General features: G+C 34.0%; 1 protein-coding gene across 2 annotated transcripts in view; it reads left to right on the plus strand.

Annotated features, from left to right (window-relative positions):
* The window catches only part of ANKRD12 (ankyrin repeat domain 12), a 110556-nt gene that overhangs the window by 60043 nt on the left and 25901 nt on the right, over positions 1–24612 (plus strand). For both annotated transcript variants that reach the window (XM_070420653.1, XM_070420654.1), the window contains 3 exons: positions 487–687; positions 3486–3628; positions 6673–6820. In XM_070420653.1, coding sequence (XP_070276754.1) covers positions 487–687; positions 3486–3628; positions 6673–6820 — 492 coding nt within the window. The remainder of the gene's footprint in view (positions 1–486; positions 688–3485; positions 3629–6672; positions 6821–24612) is intronic.

Consider the following 24612-nt stretch of genomic DNA (forward strand, 5'->3'; position numbering starts at 1 on the left):
TTTAAAGGCCTTTCCCCAGCCTCTCCTTATTTCTTATAGTTGTTAAATTTCATTTTCATACTAAAATCATCACAACCTTAGTTTGCACTTAATATCCAAGTACAACTCCAATGCTTTGTCTGAGTCAGAGGTGTGTCTCTAGTCTTAATGTCATTTCATCTAGGTCTTAGAATAATAGCAGTTTTATCAAATTATTCATTGAACAAACACTTTTAGCATGCATACCTGATACTTTATTATTCATTTTAGACCAATTTTATGAATAGATTGAATAAAATATTTTTTCTAAATTGGTTCATGCAATATTTGATAACCCTAAAGGAAAATCTACTCCAAGTATTTGGGTAAAATCCAAGTCAAGTTTTGAATTGTGAAGGTGAGAAGATATTCTTCCTGTTCCAGAAATTAGCACATTATCTATAAAAGCCTTTAAATGAATATACAAAATATTTAGCCTAGAACTTTTAACTTTCTCCTTTCTTATAGATTCCACACCAAATCATCCATCACAAACAACACCAGCCCAAAAGAAAACTCCCAGTTCCTCATCTCGACAAAAAGATAAAGTTAATAAACGAAATGAACGTGGTGAAACGCCTTTACACATGGCAGCTATTCGAGGAGATGTGAAACAAGTCAAAGAATTAATAAGTTTAGGAGCAAATGTGAATGTGAAAGATTTTGCAGGTAATACTTATAATTAAATACTAATTATCAGGAACTAAAATTTAAAATTTATCTAAACAGGTTTTGAATACAATTTAATCTACATTTTTTTATTCTTGTTAAAAAAAAAAGAATTCTAAAACCTTACTTTATTACAGAACTGTTTTGGATTGTGTACATAAAACCCTGATCTTTACTACAATTCCATGTCAATAATTACTCAGATTTTTAAATGTTAAATTTTTTTTAGTTGACAGATTATAACATTTTAAAATCTTATTTAGGTTTTATTCTAGGTGAATTAGAGTTATATAAAGTTTTCATAGTAGTTAATTTATAAGTCTTTCAAGATATTAACTTGAACATAAAGGACTATAAAGAGGTGTGGTGGTGTTTTATTTTTTATTTTTTAATCCTTAAAGGTTAGGTTTTTCTTGATTAGAGAGAGAGAGAGAGAGAGAAAGAGAGAGAAAGAAACCTGACCAGGGATCAAACTTGCAACCTGGGTTTGTGCCTTGACTGGGAATCAAACCCAAGACCTTTCGTTGTTTGGGTTGATGCTCCAACCAACTGAGCCACACTGATCAGGGCAGTGGTGTTTTATTTTAGTTACTCAAATATATCTATCAGCCTTCAGTTCTACAACCTGCCTTTTTTTGCTTAATGCGTTACAGATATTTCTGTCAGTACATACAGATAGTTCTACTTCATTAATTTCAATAACTGTATGGTATTGTATAGTATAGATTCTATGGACAATACTTTAGTGAACACTTGTAGAAATCTTTGTGTATAGTTATGGTGGAAGGATTGTCAGTATTACAGTTAGAAGGAAAACTGCTGAATCAAAGGGAATGCATATTTTAAAATATTTGAAATACAGGCACATGACCCTCCAGAAAAATCTTTTATCAGTTTACCCTACCATCAAGAGTACTATAGAAAGAGCTCTTTTCTTCACATCTTCACTAAAAGTGGATATTATAGATTTAATTATTAGCACTCTGGCAATTGAAAAATATATCTTTAATTTGGACTTTCTTAATCAGTAATGACAGTGAATATTTCTTATATTCTGTGATTGTGAGATTCAGTTCTTTGCCCATTTTTCTTATGTTTGGTAGTATTAATATGTAAGAGCCCTTCATTTTAGTGTAGATTTTAATTATTGAATATGTAAAGGTTTTTACTTTCTGTAGCCATGTTTGAATTTTCATTACAGTGTTATTGTATTAAAGTTTTTAATGTAATTATATGTTATTGTTTTCATTTTTGGGTTCTTTGGTATTTTATTTAAGGCGGCCTTTTCTGCCCCTAAATCATAAAACCATACCCTTATATTTTCTTTTTTTCCAAATTTTATTTTTGTTTTGTTTTTACACATAGCCCTACTAAAATACATCTGGAATTTATTTCTCTATTGGGTGTGAATTAGGGAAAGGGTGATATACAATATCAACTTTAAAGAATGAACTTAAACTTGATATTATCTATCGGAAACCAAAAATTTGTACTTTTTTTTGGCCTAACAATTCACTTCCTAGCATTTATCTTAAATGTACAATTATGAATGTGCATAAAGATTCAGATGTATGGTTGTTTATTGCAGCATTGTTTCAAATTTTTAAAAATTAGAAATAATTTAAATGTCCAGCAATAGGTACTTGTTTAAACAAATTATGGCATGTTCAATCAATGTGATACTATATTGTAGAAAAGTGACATGGGGGATTATTTTCATTGTAGTAAGTAAAAGAAGCAGGTTAAACAATCTTCCAAGTTTTGTTTTAAAATTATAGATATGAGAGGGAGAGAATCTAGTAGGATTTATTTTAAATTATTTAAATTATTGTATCTAGGTGTTGGAATTATGGGTAATGCTTATTTTGTGCTTTGTAGATTTTTGTTTCTTTTAAATCCTCACCCTAGGATATTTTTCCATTGATTTTTAGAGAGAGTGAAGAGAGAGGGAAAGACAGAAACATCGATGTGAGAGAAACACATCGATTGGTTGCCTCCTGCATGAGCCCCAACCAGGCCTGGGCCAGGAAGGAGCCTGCAACGGAGGCATGTGACCTTGACCAGGAATCAAACCCGAGACCCTTTAGTCTGTAGGCTGACGCTCTATCCACTGAACCAAACCAGCTAGGGTTGTGCTTTGTCGTTCTTATGTTTTCGAATTTTTCTTTCATGAACATATAACTTTATTTTAATATAAAAGTAATTAAAATGATAAATTTATTCCAGTTTAAATAAATATTAAATTCAGAAAAGATTGTATTGACTTAACAGATGAAAGCTCTTAAAACAAAGGGGTTTTTGTTTGCTGAATGAAAGACCCTTACAAGGTTATTAATATTTTGTCTCTTTTTCTATTTTTTTCTATAGTCAGTTGATTATAAATTTTAGCAAGTTTATATTTATTGGATAAGCTTAAATGTTTAATATTTTGCCAAATAATTTAGCTTTAATGGAAATAATATTATCATGAATGAACCTTCTGTAAGATTAGTGGTGTTCCCAGGTATTTATTTCTTGTCCGTCACTCCTTTTTCTTTCTGTAGTATGTGCATTTAAAATCAGTATGTCACACATGCTTATGTATATGGAAATATATATATAATTATTTTTATTACAAGGCCAATCTGTCAAATAGCTAGATGTAGTGGTTAAAGTGGATGTTATTTACAATAAAAATTGTACAGTGTCATGCTCCCTATCTTTTTTTAGACTTGTTAATATTTAATGATCCCTCTATATATAACATTTATTCCTGCATTTTAGTGAACTATATGCTTAAGTTAGTATTCTAACCTTAGGTTGGACACCACTGCATGAAGCCTGCAATGTTGGATATTACGATGTTGCTAAGATACTTATAGCAGCTGGAGCAGATGTTAACACACAAGGATTAGATGATGACACTCCACTCCATGATTCTGCTAGTAGTGGGCATAGAGATGTAAGTATGATAGAAAAATCAATAAAACTCATTTTCAAAATATAAATTCAACCCAGAGTAATTTCGTTTGCTTCTTAGTCATGCGATCTCCTGTCATATTTCACTCATTGCTTTAATCAGCTTATCTGTATTTTATTTTTCCTTTTATCTGCCTTTGAACTGTTAATTCCTATCATAGTCAGGTTTAGTATTATACTTACATAAAATTTATTTAATTTGATAATTAATTATATAGGTTGGCAAAATTTTATTTCCAGGCCATTCACCGTACAACTAGATATAGTGGTTAAAGTGGATTTTTCTTACAATAAAAATTGTACAGTGTCATACTGCCTATCTTTTTTTAGACTTGTTAATATTTAATGATTCCTGTGTACATAACATTTATGCCTGCATTTTAGCTGACATTTTTCAGATGGTTTATTTGTATAATAATAATAACATATTATAATCAAACATGATTATAAATGCTCACAAATTAATGGTATCTCTAAACATCATGTTTAGTAGTTTTGCTGTAATATTATGAACCATACTGGGTTTTAAGTTTCATTTGAATTTTCAACCTTTGGCATGTTGATATCAAAGCTAAACCATTCTTGGTGTGGGCCTCTTTGGATTCATTTTGTTTTGGACTTCTTGTGCTTCTTGGACTTGTGTGTTTATTACTCTCACCAGGTTAGGGAAGTTTTCCATCACTATTTTTTCAAATAGGTTTTCTTTTTTTTAAATATATTTTTATTGACTTTAGAGAAGAAAGATGAGGGAGAGATAGAAACATCAGAGATAAAAGAGAGTCATTGATCGTCTGCCTCCTGCACGCTCACACTGGGAATTGAGCCTAGGCATGTGGCCTGACCATGAATCGAACCCTGACCTCCTGGTTCATGGGTTGACACTCAATCACCTAGCCACGCCAGCAGGGCAGTTCTTTCTCTTTTTTTTTTTTCTTTTTTGCTCAGTCCCTTTACCCCCCAAGCCTCCTCACCCCAGAGCTGTTAACTCTTCTCTATTTATGAGTGTCTCTGTTTTGCTTGTCAGTTCAGTTTGTTCATTAGATTCTATATATGAGCGAAATCATATAGTAAAGGATAAATTTTTCTTCTTTTTTATGGCCAAGTAATATTCCATTGTGTAAATGTACCATAGCTGTTTTATCCCAACATCTACTGATGGACACTTGGACTGGTTCTAAATCTTGCCTATTGTAAATAACTGCAGTGAACATGGGGGTGCATATATTCTTTCTAATTAGTGTGAGTTTGATTCGGGTTTCTTTAGATGAATTCTCAGAAGTGGAATTGCTGGGTCATAAAGCAGTTCCTTTTTTAATTTTTTGCCATAACTTCGTACTGCTTTCTACAGTGGCTGCATCAGTCTACATTCCCACCAATAGTGCATAAGAGTTCCCTTTTCTGCACATTCTAGGCAACACTTGTTGTTTGTTGATTTATTGATGATAGCCATTCTGACAGGTGTGAAGTGTTATCTCATTGTGGTTTTATTTTGCATTTCGTAACATTGAGTATCTTTTCGTATGTTTATTGGTCATCCATATCTCCTCTTTGAAGAAGTGTCTATTGAGGTCCTCTGCCCATTTTTTAATTGGGTTATTTTTGGGGTGTTTTCTTTTCTTTGGTGTTGAGTTGTATAAGTTCTTTATATTTTGGATATTAAGCCCTTATCAGATGTATCAGCAAATAATGTTCTCCCATTTAGTGGGCTGTATTTTCATTTTGTTGATGGCTTTCTTTTTTGTGCGAAAACTTTTTAGTTTGATGTAGTTCCATTTATTTTTTCTTTTGTTTCCCTTGCCAGAGGAGATATATCAGAAAAAAAATATTGTCTGAGAAATGTCGAAGATTTTACTGCCTGCCTATGTTTTGTCGGATACTAATGGTTTCAAGTCAAACATTTAAGTTTTAAACCATTTTGAGTTTATTCTTGTGTGTGGTGTAAGAAGGTGATCTAGTTTTATTTTTTGTACATATCTGTCCCATTTTCCCAGCACCATTTATTGAAATCTTTAGCCCATTGTATCTTTTTGCCTCCTTTGTGAAATAATAATTGACTATAAAGGTGTTGGTTTATATCTGGGCTCCCTGTTCTGTTCTCTTGATCTGTATGTCAGTTCTAGTACTTTTTTGATGGAATCTTTATAGTGCTCTATTAATAGTATCATGTCATCTGCAAATAATGACAGTTTTACTTCTTCCTTTCCAGTTTGGATGTCTTTGTTTCTCCTTCTTATCTGTTTACTGTGATTAGGACTTCCAGTGCTATGTTAAGAGTGATGAAAGCAGACACCCATCCCTGTCTTATTCCCGGTTGAAAGGGGAGCACTTGTAGTTCTTGCTTATTGAGTAGTTTAGTAGTAATTTTGATAAGGTTGTGGGAGGATATGAGTACCACATTTTCTTTCGCTGCCAATCTTGACCAATCCTTATGATTTTCTTTAATAAAATTTTATTTTTTCTGGCTTACTCTATGATAAGAATACAGTATGTAATATACAAAATATGTGTTAATTGATCATTATTGGTAAGGCTTCTGATCAACAGTACACTATTAATAGTCAGGATTTGGGGGGTCAAAAGTTATATGTGGATTGTCAGCAGTGCAGGGTTGGCATCCCTAATCCCTGCATTGTTCAAGGGTCAACTGTATATGTTCCATGAAGCCAAGGGACTTGTTATTCTTGTTTATTGATGTATCTTCAGAACTTGGAGCAGTACTTGTTAGTAGGTTCTCAATAAATAATTTATTGAACGTATGATGAAAAGGGAAGAAACTGATGAGATTCACTGCTAAAATTGCCCAGTTTAAATTTTAAGGAGGAAATTTCTTTGTAGCAGGTATAATCATCAGATGGGGGAAGGCAATGAAAATGAAACTTGAAGAGAGTAATCATGATTTAGAAGAGACACACTGTAAGGAATGGAGGCAGAATAAATGAGGCAGAATGATGTTATGAATGTTATCAAGAGATTGGTTGAAATGATACAAAATATGAAGTGACTAAATCTTCCTACTATTTAATTCAGATAGTGAAACTGTTACTTCGTCATGGTGGAAATCCATTTCAAGCTAATAAACACGGAGAGCGTCCAGTGGATGTTGCAGAAACAGAGGAGTTGGAATTGCTACTAAAAAGAGAGGTGCCTTTATCTGATGATGATGAAAGTTACACAGGTTTGTTTCAGATAATCTGTATTCAACTGTTTGTTTGACATGGTGTTTAGTAGGACATTTTACTTCTACTTTATAGTACATAAAATGTTTGAATACCTTAGAATAATGCTAGCTAGCTAGTAAGACTGGTGAATTTAGTAACCTAGTTATTTGCTACATGTCCTCTGTGTAAATGGAGTCATGATGCCATTGCCCTATTTTCATGATTTTCCTCCCATAAATTGCTGATACTACGTTCAAGCCCATTGTAGAACCTTTCCCCATTAATAGCTACCACCACTGCTCTTCTGGTTTCTTTACATTCTTTCATAAATTAGAGATAGACTAACCAAACCCTTTCTGTCTTTTCCTGGCATTAATGAATTGTCTTTACATTTTTAACTTTTGTCATTTAGGTGGTTGAACTCTGGTCATTGTTTGAAGGTAGGGGCACAGTTTCACAAACACAATTTTTAAAAGGAAGAGCCAAAATAATATTTCAGAAAAATTTTGGTGTACTCAGAATTTTTTTAAAAAGCATAAACAGTTTAAAATATAACAGAAAAAACTTCCTTGTATTGAAGAAAATCTTTTGTGTACAGACTAGAAACGTTCACCATGTTTCAGGTAAAAATCCATTAAAAAGAATGTAGTAAGTTTCATAACTGACCATATGTCCAAAATATCTAAAGAATTCCTAGGAACAGTTAAGTCATATTGCTATTATATTGTTATATGTAAGGGAATAAAAATCAAACCACACTCATTTAATCTCAGTCACTGCCCAAAGGCAATAGAATGACATCTATAGTTTTGAGGCAAAAAAGGTCTATGATATAAACATCTGTACTTTTTTTTCCTTAATTGAGGTAGAAGTGAACATTATATTAGTTTCAAGTATACAACATAATGATTTTGTATTTGCATATATTGTGAAATGATCACCACAATAAGTTTAGTTAACATCCATCATTATACATAGTTAAAATTATTTTCTTTTTCCTTGAGATGAGGGACTTTTAAGATCTATTCTCTTAGCAACCTTCAAATATGCAATACAGTATTAATGGTAGTCACTATGCTGTAGATTACTGCCCCATAAATTATTTTATATTTAAGTTTATACCTTTGACGCTCTTCATCTGTTTTGCTCACTCCCACCATCCTCAACTCGAGCAACCACCAATCTGTTCTCTGTAACTGTGAGCTTATTTTTGTTTTTAGGTTTCACATATAAGTTAGAATGTACAGTATTTGTCTTCTCTGGCTGATTTATTTCACTTAGAATAATACCCTCTAGGTTCATTCATGCTGTTGCAAATGGCAAACTTTCATGGCTGAATATATTCCATTGTGTATATACTGTATACTACACCTTATCTATTCATTCATCTATGGATACTTAGGTTGTTTACCATATCTTGGCTATTGTAAATAATGCTGTTCCGAATATGTGGGTGCATATATCTTTTTAAATTAGTTTTTGGATTCTTCGGATAAATAACCGAAATTGCTGTTTTCTATGGCTATACCAGTTTAAATTTTGATCAGTAGTGCACAAGTTTTCTTTTATTTCACATTCTTACCACAACTTGTTATTTTTTGTCTTTTTTATAATTTTCACTCAAACAGGTATGAGATGATATCTGATTGTAGTTTTGATTTGCATTTCCCTGGTGCTTAATGATGTAGAGCATCTTTTATGTACCCATTGGCCATCTGTATGTCTTCTTTGGAAAAACGTCTATTGCGATCCTCTGCCAGTTTCTCAGTCATTGAAATCCTCTCTCCATTTTTCAGTTGAATTGTTTGTTTGCTGTTGAGTTGAATGAATTCTTTATATATTTTAGATATTAACCCCTTATCATATATATGATTTGCAAATATTTTGTTCCATTCAGTACATTGCTTTTCATGCTATTGATGATGTCCTTTGTTATGCAGAAGTTAAAATCCCAATGTTTTATTATGAAAATGGTCAAAAATACTGCAAAGTTCAAAGAATTGTACAGTGAACACCATGTACCCACCAACTACATTTTACAGTTAACTTTTTGCTATAGTTCCTTTACTACATTATTACATATATCTCTCTCTACCCTTCAATCTATCTTATTTATTTTTTATTTCTTAATTTATCTTTATTGTTGAAAGTATTATAGATGCTCTCCCCCTTTTTTCCCCTTTGACCCCCTTCACCCTGCACCCACCCCTCCCAGGCCTTCACCACACTATTATCTGTGTCTGTGGGTTATGCATGTATGCATATAAGTTCCCCATTTAATCCATCTTAATTTTTGATGCATTTCAAAATAAGTTGCAGACCTCTCTAAATACTTTAGCATGCATTTTATTCATTAACTAGGTTCAATTTTTGTGTATGAATATTTTAGGTAATATTTATATTTGAGAAATTAATAATTTTTTATTTAATAAAACATTCTTTTAGTTTTGAGAAATTCATAGACCTATATAATTCAATCTTATAAAGATACAGACTATATCATTCCAGCAAGTTTCTTTTTTAATTTTATTTTATTGTTTTCTTATGCTGCCCCTTCTTACTCAATCCCTGCCCCTACCTGATCATGTATACCCTTTATGGTAAATAAAGATTAGACAGGAATCACTAATAGATAAGTCTAGGTGGAATTTGTTTATGAAGAACAGGATATTTACATTGTCTTCTCCAGTTCTGAGAGAGGAAAGGATAAAAACCAATGGTTGTATAGTGGAGAAATCAAGCAGCACCTGAACTGTGATCAAAATTAACATCTTCACCCCTGGCTGGTTTGGTTCAGTGGTGGAGCATTGGCTCACGGACCAGAGGGTGGAGGGTTCAGGGTTCTATTCCTGGTCAAGGGCATGTACCTGGGTTGCAGGTTTGAGCTCAGCCATGGTCTGGGCTTGTGCAGGAGGCAACCAATCTGTGTGTCTCTCTCACATCGATGTTTCTCTCTCTCTCTCTCTCTCTCTCTCTCTCTCTCTTTGTTTTTCTCTCTCTATATCCCTCCCTTCCACTCTCCCTTAAAAAAAATCAGTGGAAAAAATATCCTCGGATGAAGATTAACAAATAAAAAAACAACAAAAAACAAACATCAAAGGAGAGACAAATGCACATCATGTACCTCCAGATATGATTTCATGAAAAGGGTACATTATCACTTTTGTGGCTTTCTGAGAATGCATAATTATGAGGAATGTTCTGGGTTTTTTCTTTTTAAGAATGGTGAAAGATTAAGAAATGGCAATGTCATGAAAAACTAAAAAGGCAATAGAAATGTTCCAGACAGAGATAGTAAATTAAAGGCAATACCTGTTCCCAGAGTAGATCCTGTACTGGAGAGGGAAAATGATTATAAATAACATTATTAGATAATTTAACAAGGAATATGGACAGTAAATTAGTGTTGTATCATTGTAAATTTTGAAGTTGACAACTGTACTTTGTTGACAAGAGAATATCCTTATGTCTTAGGAAATATTTATTTCTTAGGAGTTACTCAAGTATATAGGGGTAAAGAGCCATGATGTATATAATTTGACCTCATCTAGTTCAGGAAAAAAATATATATACATATTTGCATATATAGTGAAAGCAAATTATAAAGCAAGAAAATGAAAACATTAACAATGGGCAAATCTGGATAAAGAATATAAAATTTTTAGTAGTTTTTATTTTTTAATTTCTGTGAGTTTGAAATTATTTCCAAATAAAATTTCAAATATATACAAATACATAAAATTGCCTTGCTTTGTCCATTGAAAAGATCTAAAAGCATTGATTCCAATAATCCCCACAATTCTAATAATCTTTCCTAGTACCCAGACTATAATCTTGACATGCTTTCTACTAAAAGAAAACCAAGGCTTTTTAGAAAAAAATAGGTGATTTTAAGTCTGGGATAGGAAATATATAAGATGAGCTGTCAGCATCTTGTCATTGCTGATTACAAGGAAGCTATGAAAGATTACTATAAGATTTTGTCAAAAGGCCTTAGGAGACAACTTAGATCAGTTTCCCATTGACTAAAGATGGGATAGTTTGAGCTTCAATAAGGCTATTAATAATAAATATTTGAAATTCATTAAATAAGTTTAAATCCATAGTCCATGGTCATAATTATTTTAATTAATTTATCATAAGAGAACCAATTTATCTTAAAAATTAGGCAGAAATAAAAGAAAATAATAAATTATGTATCTTTTCTTACATGAACTCTGTCACTAGGTAACCTCATTATAGGTGAGAAGTTTTTGGTTTTGGTCTTGGTTTTTTTTAATATGTTTTTATTGATTTCAGAGAGAGGAAATGAGAGGGAGGAGAGATATAGAAACATCAATGATGAGAGAATCATCAATTGGCTGTCTCCTGCATGCTCCCTACTGGGGATCAAGTCCGAAACCCTGGCATGTGCCCTGACCAGGAATCAAACCATGACCTCCTGGTTCATGGGTTGACCCTCAACCAGTGAGCCACATCGGCTGGGTGAGAAGTGTTTTTTAAATAAGGTTAATGCAGGTAAAAAAGAAAAAAGTTTGACCATTTTGTAAACCACATATCAGTTAATATGTGTAAGCATTGAGCATCAACAGTTGCTAACATTAGATTTTTTTAAAAGAGGGGGAATAAAAGCATTGCATGCTCCCTGCTGAAAGAACACATTACACTACTATTCTTCAATCCTCAGGATCCAGCTGCCATTTTCAGAAAATACCAAAGTCAGAGGAACATGCTGCTGAACTGCACCAAGCAAAATCTAGACTGTGGGAAACTCAAATGGCTTTGATTTTTCAAGAGATAAATTGTATGGGAATGAAAAAAGAAGAATCTGTAGGGAAAAAAATGTTAATGTTAAAAGGCATATCAAAGTTGAAAAATAGGCAACACTAAAAAAATAATGTATTTAGTAGGTGATTTATACTTCTCTGGGGGAAATTTGTACAAAATTTAGTTAAGATAAATGGCACATAGAAGATCCAGAATATTCTTTAAAAAATATGTTTTTATTGATTTTAGAGAAGGAGGAAGGGAGAGGGATAGAGAGATAGAAACATCCATGAGGGAGAAATCTCAATCTGCTGCCTCCTACATGCCCCCTGCTGGGGATGGAGCCGGAAAACTGGGAATATGCCCTGACCGGGAATCAAAACAGTGACCTCTTGGTTTATGGGTCAACACTCAACCACTGAGCAACACTGGCAGGGCAGGATATTTTTTTTTAATTCAAAGAAATTCTTATGTTAAGGGGAAAACCTAATATGTTGGGGGGTTTTTTAATCCTTGCCTGAGGATATGTTTATGGATTTTAGGGAGAGAAGAAGAGAGAGAAACATCGATGTGAGAAAGATCTATCTGTTGCCTCCGTATGTGCCCCAACTGGGGATTTGAACCCACAACCTTTTTGGTGTATGGGACAATGCTCCAACCAACTGAGCAACCCATCTGGGGTCTGCTAGGTTTTTTAATAGTTTTGAGAAGGGTCCAGCAATGGTGATAGTTCCTTTATTTTACTTAGGAAATGATTAGGACTTCTACTTAACTATCACGTATCCAAAAGTGGGACTAATTATAAAATGAGGAGACCAAGGTTGGAAGGGTGAATAAAAAGAGAAAAATATAACATTGGTTAAAGCAGTATTTATTAGTGGTAATGTTAACAAATGGAGCAACATCCCTTTTAGTATATATTTTCACCTTCCAGTAAATGTAAATAAACTGCTTAAGTGTTTGGTACAAAGATATTGCTCAATAAATATTTGTTAAATTGGTGGAGAGTGGTTACTGGCCCTTAGGGATTTTTTAGGACTCTCCAAATTCCACAAATCTAAGAAATAACTGAACCTGTAAGCCAGGTTCATTCATTACTGAGACTGGAAAAGTTTGAGAAGACCTAGAATCAAACAACAGGAACGGTTCCTCCTGGTGCTTCAGCTGCTAACTGGCAGTCACCGGTGTGAAGGCCACTTTACCTTCTACCTCCAGCAGGAGGGCTGCCTCTTCGACTACTCCAATATGGGGTTTCAATGAGTTATCGAAGAAAGACAACACTCCAAGAACCTAGAAACCTAAGAGAACAATCATTTGAACAAACAGAATGTTAACCCAGCTAAATAAAACTACCAGATCGTTCAGCAAACAACAGAAATGAATACTTAAGAAAATTCAGTTATAGCTCAAAAGACTTTTTGGAGCTAATAAAAAACAAACAAACAAAAAAAAAACATGATTATACAACCAGACAACTCCGTGGATGAGTGAGAAATGATCATTGTTGGGACTTAAATTATTATTGGAAAATCAAGTAAAATAAGTCCTCACAATACAGCAATATTATAGAGAACGACTTCTTAAAGAAGATGAAAAATACTTAGGAAATAAATCACGGAGACCTAACAGATCTAACGTGTGAATAATTCTTGTGGGAATTTAAAAGGCAAATAAAGGTGGAATATAGTCCACAATTATACAAATAGAAATTTTTCCCAAGCTGAAGAAAGCCTAAGTTTTAGTGGCTGATAAGATCCCAAGAAAACAGAAACACCAATCAGAAAGGATATATGCACCCCTATGTTCATAACAGCACAATTTACAATTGCTAAGATTTGGAAACAGCCTAAGTGCCCATCAGCAGATGAGTGGATTAGAAAACTGGTACATCTACACAATGGAATACTATGCTGCTGTAAAAAAAGAAGGAATTCTTACCATTTGCAACAGTATGGATGGAACTAGAGAGCATTATGCTAAGTGAAATAAGCCAGTCAGAGAAAGATAAACATCACATGATCTCACTCATTTGTGGAATATAATGAACAACATAAACTGATGAACAAAGATAGAATCAGAGTCATAGAAGCATCAAACAGACTGTCCAACCTATGAGGGAAGGTGGGGAGAGGGGTGAGGGGATAAGAGGTCAACCAAAGGACTTGTATGCATGCATATGAGCATAACCAATGGACACAGACGGGGGTGGAGGTCGGGGGATAAGTGAGGACATGCATTGGGGGGTGGGGGCAGGCGGGGAGAGGTCAGGGGGAAAAGGAGACATATGTAATACTTTAAACAATAAAGAATTGAAATTTAAAAAAATTAAATGCTTTAAAAAAATCAAACTTGGAGAAAAAAAAAAAAGAGTCCTCTACCTGACTACGGTATTATTCACCTGTCAGGATAAAAGAAAAATCACTGTAGACATTAAGGATTTAAAGGTATATCAATATGTATATATTCTTATACATTTTAAAAGAAATAATGGAGGGAGGACGTTAGATGGAGGAGGTGAAAAAAATGAAGGGATTAAGAAGTACAAATTGGTAGTTACAAAATAGTCATGGAGATGTAAGGTACTGCATGAGGAATATAGTCAATAATCTATAATAATAAAAGCATAATATGCTAATTAGACCAGACAGCCGAATGACCTTCCAGACAAAGCTGGGGCTGCGAGGGCCAAGCCCCTTGCATGAATTTCATGCATCAGGCCTCTAGTATCATAATAACTGTATATGGTGCCAGGTGGATACTGGAAGTACTGGGGGGAACATTTTGTAAGTATATGATTGTCTAACCACTGCGCTGTACACCTGAAACTAATCCTATATAATAAGAGAGGAATATGCTAATTAGCCATTATGCCCTGAGGTGTAACGACCAAGCGCATCATGACCAGATCACAGATCTGCAGGAGGGTGGGCCAGTAAGGTACTAGCGGGCTGTGGAGAGCTACAGGAGGGGGCAGGGAAGCAAGCTATGGGGGGGGGGGGCAGGGGGAGCTACAGGAGGGTGGGGCAGCGGGTGGAGAGCTACAAGAGGGCAGCAGTGACCTACTGGCTACAAGTGGATGGCAGAGAGCTACAGGACGGGGCAGGGCAGCAAGCAAGCAGGAGGCAGAGAGCTACAGGAGAGGGCAGGGCAATAAGCTATAAGGGGGTGCGGGGGGCACTACAGGAGGACGGCAGTGACCTGGTGCACGGATTCGTGCGCAGAGCTACTAGTATAAAATGATATTGAATGTAAGCTGTAATTGAAAAATTTTTAAAAAAATAATGGAAGAATAAACCAACAACTTATAAACTTGGTTACCTAATAGGAGAAAAGGGTAAAGGGAGGTATGTGTGAATTGTTACAGTCTTGAAAAACAGTCTGACAACAGCTGGTGAAATACAAGAGCTCTTATCTTTTGAAGATACATGCTGAAATATTTCTAGATAAAATAACTTGAATGGGGATATGCTTCAAAATGATATAGCAGTAAGATGAATAGAGGGTATGGATTGGCCAAAGATTGATGCCTATTGGAGCTGAGTAATGGGTACCTCGGGGTTCAGTATAACATAACATTCTGTCTACAATGTTGAGTTCGAAGTTTATTATAAAACATTTTTAAAGATACTTATGCACTTTGAACTATCAGTCACTTCTGGGAATATCCAGTGTTTATTATAGCGCTGTTTTGACTAGTAAAAGCATAAATATATAGTCAGATAGGGCATTGGTTGTATAAATTGATGTATATAGCCACACCATGGGTTATTGTACAACTATGAAAAAATATATCTTAATGCTGTACCAGTTACTTGGAAGAATTTTCATAAGAAATTGACTTAAAAAATTAAGATGAATAATTATAATATCTAATTTTGTAAAATGAACAATGTTTTAAAAAGCAATATATATGTTCATATATGTACATATATTTGTGCAAAATTTTATAAGCATGGAGAAAATCCAGAAGCATGTATATCAGGCTGCTAATAAGGCATGTGTCAGGTGAGGGGTGGTGAGTGGCAGAGAAGGGGGTAATTTGGGTGGAAGGAAGGGAGCTGAACGCAATCATGTGAAAATATTTTTGTATACATAAATATACAACTCAGCAGAATCTTCCCTTACCCTGCATCCCTGTTTATTTAACCTCTTATGCCCTTCCCTTCACAGTGAATCTTCTTAAAGTGCATTGTAGTACACTCTATTGAATCTGTGTTTATTAACATCATTATTACTAACACTAGAGGCCCGGTGCATGAAAATTCGTGCACAGTCTGGGAGCCCTCAGGGGATGTTCTACTGAGGGCTGGGGAGCAGGCCTAAGCCACAGTCTGACCTCCCTCTGCGGTAGGCAACCGGGCTGATCAGGGGAAGGCGCCACCCCCATCATCCGATGCTGCTGCCACTGTTGGCCCTCCTCGGCTCTCGCAGCCACTGCAACTATACAGTCTTAATTAGCATATTACCCTTTTATTAGTATAGATGATCTAACTGCCAGATCCCTTAACTGTCTTCTCGGTTTCTCTGTAGAATTTGACAGTGTTAACCATATTCTTCCTAAAATTCTGTCTTGGTTTCTGAGACATAATTCTCTGGCTTTCATTTAGCTTTCCAGACTGTTTCTTCTCAGTTTCCTTCTAGAATCTCATCTTCATTTTCCCCCTCATTCCCTTCACATACTCCCATGTGTTGATTTTTCTGAAGATTTTACTTTCTGGACCCTCTTTTACCACGCACACTTATATTCTCCCACCCACACTTATAGTCCTAACTGCCATCTATATGGTGAAGCCTTCCAAATATCTCTTTATCCCATACATTTCTCTTGAGCTTTCAAACCTATATATTTAGCTGCCCCTCTGGCTATTACCACTTAAGATTTCCACAGAAATCAGAGTACCTGAATGGAACTTGGTTCTCTATTTACACTCCTCTTGTGTTTTGTTTTTTCTCTCAATGGTAATGTAAATCAGCTATACTTATGTCATATGCTTGATAGTCATCCTAAACTCCTCTTCCTCCTTTTCCTTCAGCTCAATTATTTAGCGACTATTTTTGAGCACCCATTATGTGTTGGGCATTGTTTATGCACTGGAGATACAGCCTATTAAGAAAGTGCAGATAATAACATAATTATCTACTAATCCCTGTCATTCCTACTTTCAAAGAATTTATAAATCCATCTAGCAGTGACAAGCTGAAGGTCACTTGAACATCGTTGTGTAAAATGAGGATTATGATAGCCGAAATTACATTGGCTTCCATAAGAAAGCAAGAAAATACGATTTGAAAAATAGAAATTTTATATGGTATGTTAATTTTTACATGTTTTGTGGCTACAAACTCTAATTCTGGTCTCTTTAGAAAGCAGTAGCTGTGGAAAGCAGCCTTGTTATAAAGCTTTCTTTTAAAAAGAAGGTCTGCAACAGATTTTTCCCATGGAAGAAGAAAGCTGTTTTATTTGAACTTACATATTTAATTAGAGTGGAACACGACCTTCTAGAACCTTTTTTGATTTTCATTAATTTTGATTATTTCATGTGTTCATTAGCTATCTGTTGATTTTTCAGAATATTTATTTTCTACATGGTGAAAGTGCCTGAATTATTGCTTGATCAAAGTCCTTCAAGGAATGATGCAAAAATCATCAGTAAGTATCTTACAAAGATTTTGGAGTTGCTAAAAAAGACTGATGAAAATACCCAAATTTATTGCTTAATTTACATGAGGTCCTTGTTAGACTTAACTTTATCAAACACCATCCAATCTAAATTCAGAATATGTTAATATTTAATAGAGAATTAACTTAACTGCCCAGAGATGTTTGTGTATAAAGTCTGATAGCATTGTTACCCATCTGGTATATCATGTCATCCATGTGACAGATACACTTTAAGTGTTGCAAAGTTAGAGAATAAGGTCAAGACTATGAATTTCAAAGAAGTTAATACATTTGGAGTAAATAAAGGGTGTTATATATGTAGCATTTAAGTGTGGTTTATTCCATTAGGCATTGCGCTATGCTTTATGACAGTGCTACTCAGAGTAGCTATTCCACAAACTATTGCTGTTTCTCATGATAAAGAACTTCTGCCAGAATGTAAATGTACTGCTTTCTTCATCAAAAAGGTAAAAATGCTAAAAAAAAAAAAATTAAAAAAAAATGTTAGCTGAACTCAGTGTTCTAGTGACTAATTAATTCCCATTTCTGGTACAAGATCCTATTTCATCATGGATTTGTAATAAACAATATGCAGACTGGCCTCAGTTCATGAACTACACTGCATAGCAGTTTTATGTTGTTCATATCAGACATTTACGCTCTTGTTGCAAGAATACATGTCCTGGTTAATACAGCTTATTTGTATACAAATGTGTGACACTTTTAAATTTGCATAATTCTTTAGTCTTTCCCCCCCTTAACTTTTGCCCTTTTCCCATGGTTTCATTTCAATTACATTCCTATACAGGAATTCCATTTAATAATAGTATTTGCTACAGACAATTGCTTCTTGCTATTGTGCTGAGAATTCAGTTATTCAGAGATTGTGCTCATAAAGCATAATTATGGTAGTAGAGATGAGGGTAACTGTGTCACATAGTGTCCCTGCCCATACTTTCAACATTCATTAATTGCCAGAGTAGAGATTCTGTTAAAGTTTGCAGACACTGATTTTATTACTTAAACAGAGCTCTCAGTGTACAATGTTGAAAATGCCAGTCATTGTCAGTATTATTAACCTTTTTCTTATCTTACTTTGACTGCTAATAATCTGGCCTTATTTATTAAGCAGCTGCTATAAACTTCCCTTACTTGCATACTTAAACTTAACCTAAGAAATGCTCAAATGCTCCATCATAATAAACAGACAGGCTACTTTTAGAGACTGACATAAAATAGATTAGGAAACTGGTGCTTACTGAGAGCATCTGTGTGTCAAAAAATACACAAAATGACCAATATTTTGAAGCCTTATTTTCTTAATGTCAAAACAGTAAATTGTAACTATTTTAAATATATTGTCATAATTTATTAAATTCACTTCCTCAGTTTTATATTTCAGGAATTGTGAAATTCAAGTGTTGATGCATGCATATATGGAACTATAACATTTAATAATTCAAGAGCTCCAAAAACCAATTATTTAAACCAAAATATACCATACATTTTTACTAAATGATTATGTGATGTTAACAATTTATCCATAAGGAAGAAGAATCATCACCTTAAAAAGTTTTAAAGCAAACCATTTAACCTTAGAAGTATAAAAACTACAGGAAGAAGTTACATAGGGTGTTTTTAGAGCATTAATATCTATATCATAATTGATCATTAGAGATTTAAACTTGATAGAGCATTTTATAGGGAAAGGAGTTTGTGTACTAGTGTATACTTAAAATTCAAGATTACTCCATTTAACATGTAAAAAATATTTTATCTTCTTGCTTTCCAAATGGCATTTTAAAATCAATTCCAGTGTCTATGTTAGATAACAGATTAGGCCTAGTATGAAAAATTATAATCCATTTATAACCCAAGAACCTTATTTAATTTAACCAGTGCTGTAAACAACTAATTTGATTAAATCTATTTCTCAACTTGTTGAGTAGCAACGAGCACCATGTTTGGTACTTATCACTTTTATTTTTCACATATCCCTGTGGTATCAGTACTTAGAAGAAATGAAAAGGCAGTTAGGTGTCTATGATGTGCAGAGAGGTGGCATACAGCATGGATAGACAATGAGATATTCTTTTATTTAATGACCAGTTAAAAGAAATTCCATTATAGTGTTTTGCATTCTCTACATTTTCCCTTCTGCTTTGTGATTTATGGTACACTTTTTTCTAAATATCTTAAACAAACCTGAATCTTAAACAAAACCTCTACATTTAACTTTTTTTGAAAGTCAATACTTTTAAATCAGATTGTATCATGTGTTTTATGTGTATTAATTATATCAACCTAGTTCTAAAGCTTAAGAATTTTTAATTCTAGGTGGAGTGTTTTTTAAAGAGAAATATCTATGTCAAATTTTGCTAAGTGGAGAAAAAGGGAAAGAAGTTAATGAATACCTAAATTACCATATATTGTAAACATTCACCCTTTATCAGTATAAAAATTATATAGTTCTATATTTTTTACATGCTTAGATATCAGAAAAATAAATAGAAGATTGTGGTTGCATCTAAGATGTTTTTTGGATATCTGCAAATTAATATATGTCTTTACATTATGTATGTTACATAAAATAGTAGTCTGCCAAATATCTCTCTTTGAAATTAATATAAATATAGTAGTCAAGAAATTTCAAGTGTATTTGCCCAAAATATGTAAAACTGTTTATTGCAAATACCAAAACTAATCGGTTTTTCATTTAAATATGTTAACTTGATGGTTTTCCTTAAAAATTGAATTTCTACTGGTGCCTAGCAACTTAAAGTGAGTCTGTCACATAATTATAATAGTTGAGATATTGCTGAATATTTAAAACTAAAACTCTATAAAGGGTACATTTGGGCAGAACCCTTAAATAAAGAGATTTGAATTAAAAATATTAATTATATATGCATACATTTAAATGAGTTCGGCCTTAGCTATATCATCCTGCCTGCAGAAAAAAATGTTTTATCTAGTCATGGTTAAAAGGACCTCCATGTAATATCTATATTTATGATGGAATAGCTAAGACTGGGTGATTTTGTCAGTTTCCTTTAGTGACATCAAAATTTTTGTAGTGATACCACTATTATCAGAGGGGGATTGAATATCTTGATAAATTTATATTTTATAGAATCAGTTTCTGTTACTGGTATTTTAGTAGAAAGACAGTGTAATAACTAATTGAGGGAGTATACAGAGTGCTGTGGTACTTTATTTTAATTCTTATGTAGATTTTCTTTTAGACAGTATTTTCAACTTATTATATTCTCTTCCCTCCCCAGCTTACCCCTAAATTAACTTAATTATCTACCTATATCTAGTATTATAGAAATAAAGTGAAAATATGTTCTTATATGGCATATTTATTTCCAACTAGATGTATAACTTCTCTTCTCTTACAAAATAGAATTAAAATACCTAATCTTTACTTAGGAAAATTGAGGTAAAGAAATGAAAATTTAGATGAGACTGTATAAAATTACCTAATATTATATTTCCCTATCTGTGAGCTACATTTCTCAATCAGTTTAGGAATATGAAACCTATAAAGTTTTGTTTCTGAAAATGCAAGTCTTTTTCTAATGTTACTTCTTTGCCTAAGTAACATAAATAAGTTATATTTGTATAATTCTTAAATATATTAGTTGTGTTAGTGAATTATTGCAGAGCAAAGGAACAACCCAAAATAGACATGAGAGGCCTGCAACCATTGTGAAATATTCATCCCAATGAAACCTGAGAGATTCTCTGAAAGTAAGACTCAGCTTGTTCAGGGAATGGTCTTAGCAACAGGCTGAAAGATTAGAGAGAACCACAAATCACTATGAACAGGCCTCTAACTCAAGGGTGGAGCCTGTTTTAAAGATTCTCCACAAAAGGCTGAAGAAACTAGTTTCTCTCTCTATTAATATGAAAAGAAATCCAGATATTTTAGGAAAACCAACTGAATGAAAGACAAGAAGGGCCAAGATGAACAAACAGAACCATTGATCCTGGAGAATGTAAATAATATAGGAAGCAGAAGGGTAAGTTATTCTCAGTATTTCTGGAGATTCTTGGTGGGAATTGATCCACTAACCATAATAACAAAAGGCTACTGTGAAAAATTAGACCAGGAAAATCCTTAGAATTAATAATAATTATAACTGCTGAAAGTAAATATTCTATATAGGACTAAAGAGTACACTGGGCATTGCTGAAGATCTGAGAGGTCTAAGAGAAGGAAAAAATATAAGACACTTTTTAAAAGACATTGGAAATATAAGAAAAATGATTTTAAAAAACCATAAAACCATACCCAGGATATATAGTATTTATCTTACAAAAATTAGTAAATAGAAAATATTTTTAAATTAAAGAAAGTGCCCTTTAACTGAAGAAAGACTTGTGTTTGTAGATCAAAGGGGAATGGTGTAAAAAAAAGGGGGGGGGGGGGGAGCAGGGGTAGGAAACCTCACATCTGGATAAATCACAACCTCAAGGATAAAAATTTTTTAAAAACCTACAAGCTTCCAGAATCAGAAGGAAACATGTTACCTACAAAGGAAAGAGATTGACATCAGATTTCTCATCTATAATAATATAAGTGTAATATGCTAATTAGACCAGACGTCCTTCCGGACCTTCCAGACGAAGCCGGGCTGCGAGGGAAGCCCGGGACCCGGGTGCTGCCAGTGGCCGAGGGAAGCCCGGATCCCGGGTGCCAGAGGGAAGCTGGTGCCAGCAGCCAGGGGAAGGAAGGCCTACTCTTGCACGAATTTCGTGCATTGGGCCTCTAGTCTATATATATAAAAGCCTAAGCAACCAAATGACAGGTAAACCAGTCGTTATAACGTGCACTGACCACCAGGGGCAGATGCTCAATGCAGAATCTGCCCCCTGGTGGTCAGTGCACTCCCCAAGGGGAGCGCCGCTCAGCTAGAAGCCAGGCTCATGGCTGGCGAGTGTAGCGACAGTGGCGGGAGCCTCTCTCCCGCCTCCACGGCAGCACTAAGGATGTCCGACTGACAGCTTAGGCTCACTACCCCCGAATTTCGTGCACCGGGCCTCTAGTATTTAAAATAAAGCTGTTAGTGCCCTGGCTGACTGGCGTGGTTGGTTGGAATGTCATCTCATACACCAAAAGGTTTGCAGGTTCAATTCCTGGCCAGGGCACATACTTTGGTTTCAGGTTCCATCTCCCATTGGGGCACATATGGTAGGCAACTGACCAGTGTTTCCCTTTCTCTCTCTCTAAAAATCAATAAACATCCTTGGGTGAGGATTTTTTTTTTTTAAGTTAAAATCTGTTGCAACTTTCAAATAGATAATACAGTATTATTAATTATAGTCACCATGCTGTACATTATATCTTCAGAGCTTTTTCATCTTATCACTGGAAATTTGTACCCTTTGACCACTACCTATTTTCCCCTTACTGGACTTTTTTATTTTCTATAAATTGAATTGCTTTATAGTCATGAATAAGGTGTTTTTAATCTATGTTATTTCATGTACATATGGAATATATAAATCAAGGTATTGTGTATCTAAGATGTGAATATTTCAGGATCAAGCAAAGAATAGATAAATAGCACGTTTATATTTGAAATTCAACTGTAACCTCAGGTGGGTATGTTTAAAGCATTGTTACTGCTTTTTCTTTTTTGTTCAAAGCCTTTTATATGTAAACTAACAATAAACCTCATTTAATACCATACTTTATTTTAGATCCTAGATATTGTGTCAGAGTTGTTTATTTAATCATGAAAAACATAGAAGTGGAAGGTATTTATTGAGGTCTTATGAATGATCACAAATTATGGCTTTATCTTCCTGGGTGTTTGTATAGTTCATCTTGACTATATTTAGTGTCTTTTATGTACTCAGAAGTAATATGGCATAATGGTTGTTAAGTACCAATTTTGGAGTAAAAAAAAAAATTGGATTTGAAGACCTTGCTCTGCCACTTACTAACTGGTCAGGAAAAATTTTTTTAACATTATTACGTAGTCATATTCTGGGCCTATAACAGTGATGGCGAACCTTTTGAGCTCGGCGTGTCAGCATTTTGAAAAACCCTAACTTAACTCTGGTGCCGTGTCACATACAGAAATTTTTTGATATTTGCAACCAGTAAAACAAAGACATATTTTTGATATTTATTTTATATATTTAAATGCCATTTAACAAAGAAAAATCAACCAAAAAAATGAGTTCGCGTGTCACCTCTGACACGCGTGTCATAGGTTCGCCATCACTGGCCTATAAGGTAGATACAAAGATGAATAAGACAACTTACAGACTTGCATAAATACAGTGTTCATTTTAAGCTTTTGCCAAGGATAATTTTCTTCCACATAAGTTGTAGAAACTCTTTTTAAATCATGACATAATGGCATTTTATTACAGTTAGCACATGAAATAGAGTTTATGTAATTGTGTCCCCTCTTCACTATCTCCACTCCCATTTCCCTTCTCCCTTCTTTGAGGAATACTAAAAAATATTTTATGCAAGTGGTCATCAATTATGACTAGTGCTTTTATTTATAAAAATATAAATTCCACCAGACATTAATATAAGAAAATTAGTTCTTGGTTCGTTCTATTTCTTCTCTCCCTTCATTACCCTCCCTTTTCCCCTCCATGAAAAGTCCATATTTGTATATATGCTTTTTGTTTACTTGAAAGACTAATGTTTTCCACTGCCCTCAGTCTAAAGGACCACTGACTTCCATTGTAACCCTATAATAAGTGAAGTGCCTAGAGTTAACTTGAATCTTCATGTCTTTAATCTTCTGGTACAAAGTTAAGCAAATATGAAAAATTCTGGAATTCAGCTTTGGCCTTTTTAAATTAATGTGTGCTTTATTGAATAAGGCAGTATTTGATGTTAAACATATTTTATTTAAATATTTTAATTTAATGATAACCTTTTTCTCTTTTTTTTCTAGGCAGTGAGTTAATATTTATCACATTCATGGTATGTGTCAGCATATGCTAGGCACATTACATTAATAAGTTCATTTAATCCTCACAGTAACCCTATGAGCTAATCCCTCATAACAGATTACTGACCTATTAAGTGACAGAGCAAAGATTTGAACCTAGAGTTAATGGCAGAACCTGTATACATTCAGAGTCAGATGACCCTAATGTCAGCATATACCTGCAGTATGAATTTAGTGTGTGTTTATTTGACTTAATGATACCTGTTATGATTTATGCTGAGACTACAGTCTTCATTATATTTGAGTGTAGCACCTTCTGTTGGGCAAAAGGGTTCTGAAAATGAAAGAAACTAGTTGGGGGTTTTTTTTGGTTTTTTTTGCTATAGAGTCTACCATTAACTAATTTAAAATCTTTGATGAAATGATATATGCTCATATATAATGTATT

This window comes from Myotis yumanensis, unplaced genomic scaffold (genome assembly GCF_028538775.1).
Source record: "Myotis yumanensis isolate MYYU_CA2020_CCGP unplaced genomic scaffold, mMyoYum1.0.hap1 SCAF_7, whole genome shotgun sequence".
NCBI lineage: Eukaryota > Metazoa > Chordata > Mammalia > Chiroptera > Vespertilionidae > Myotis > Myotis yumanensis.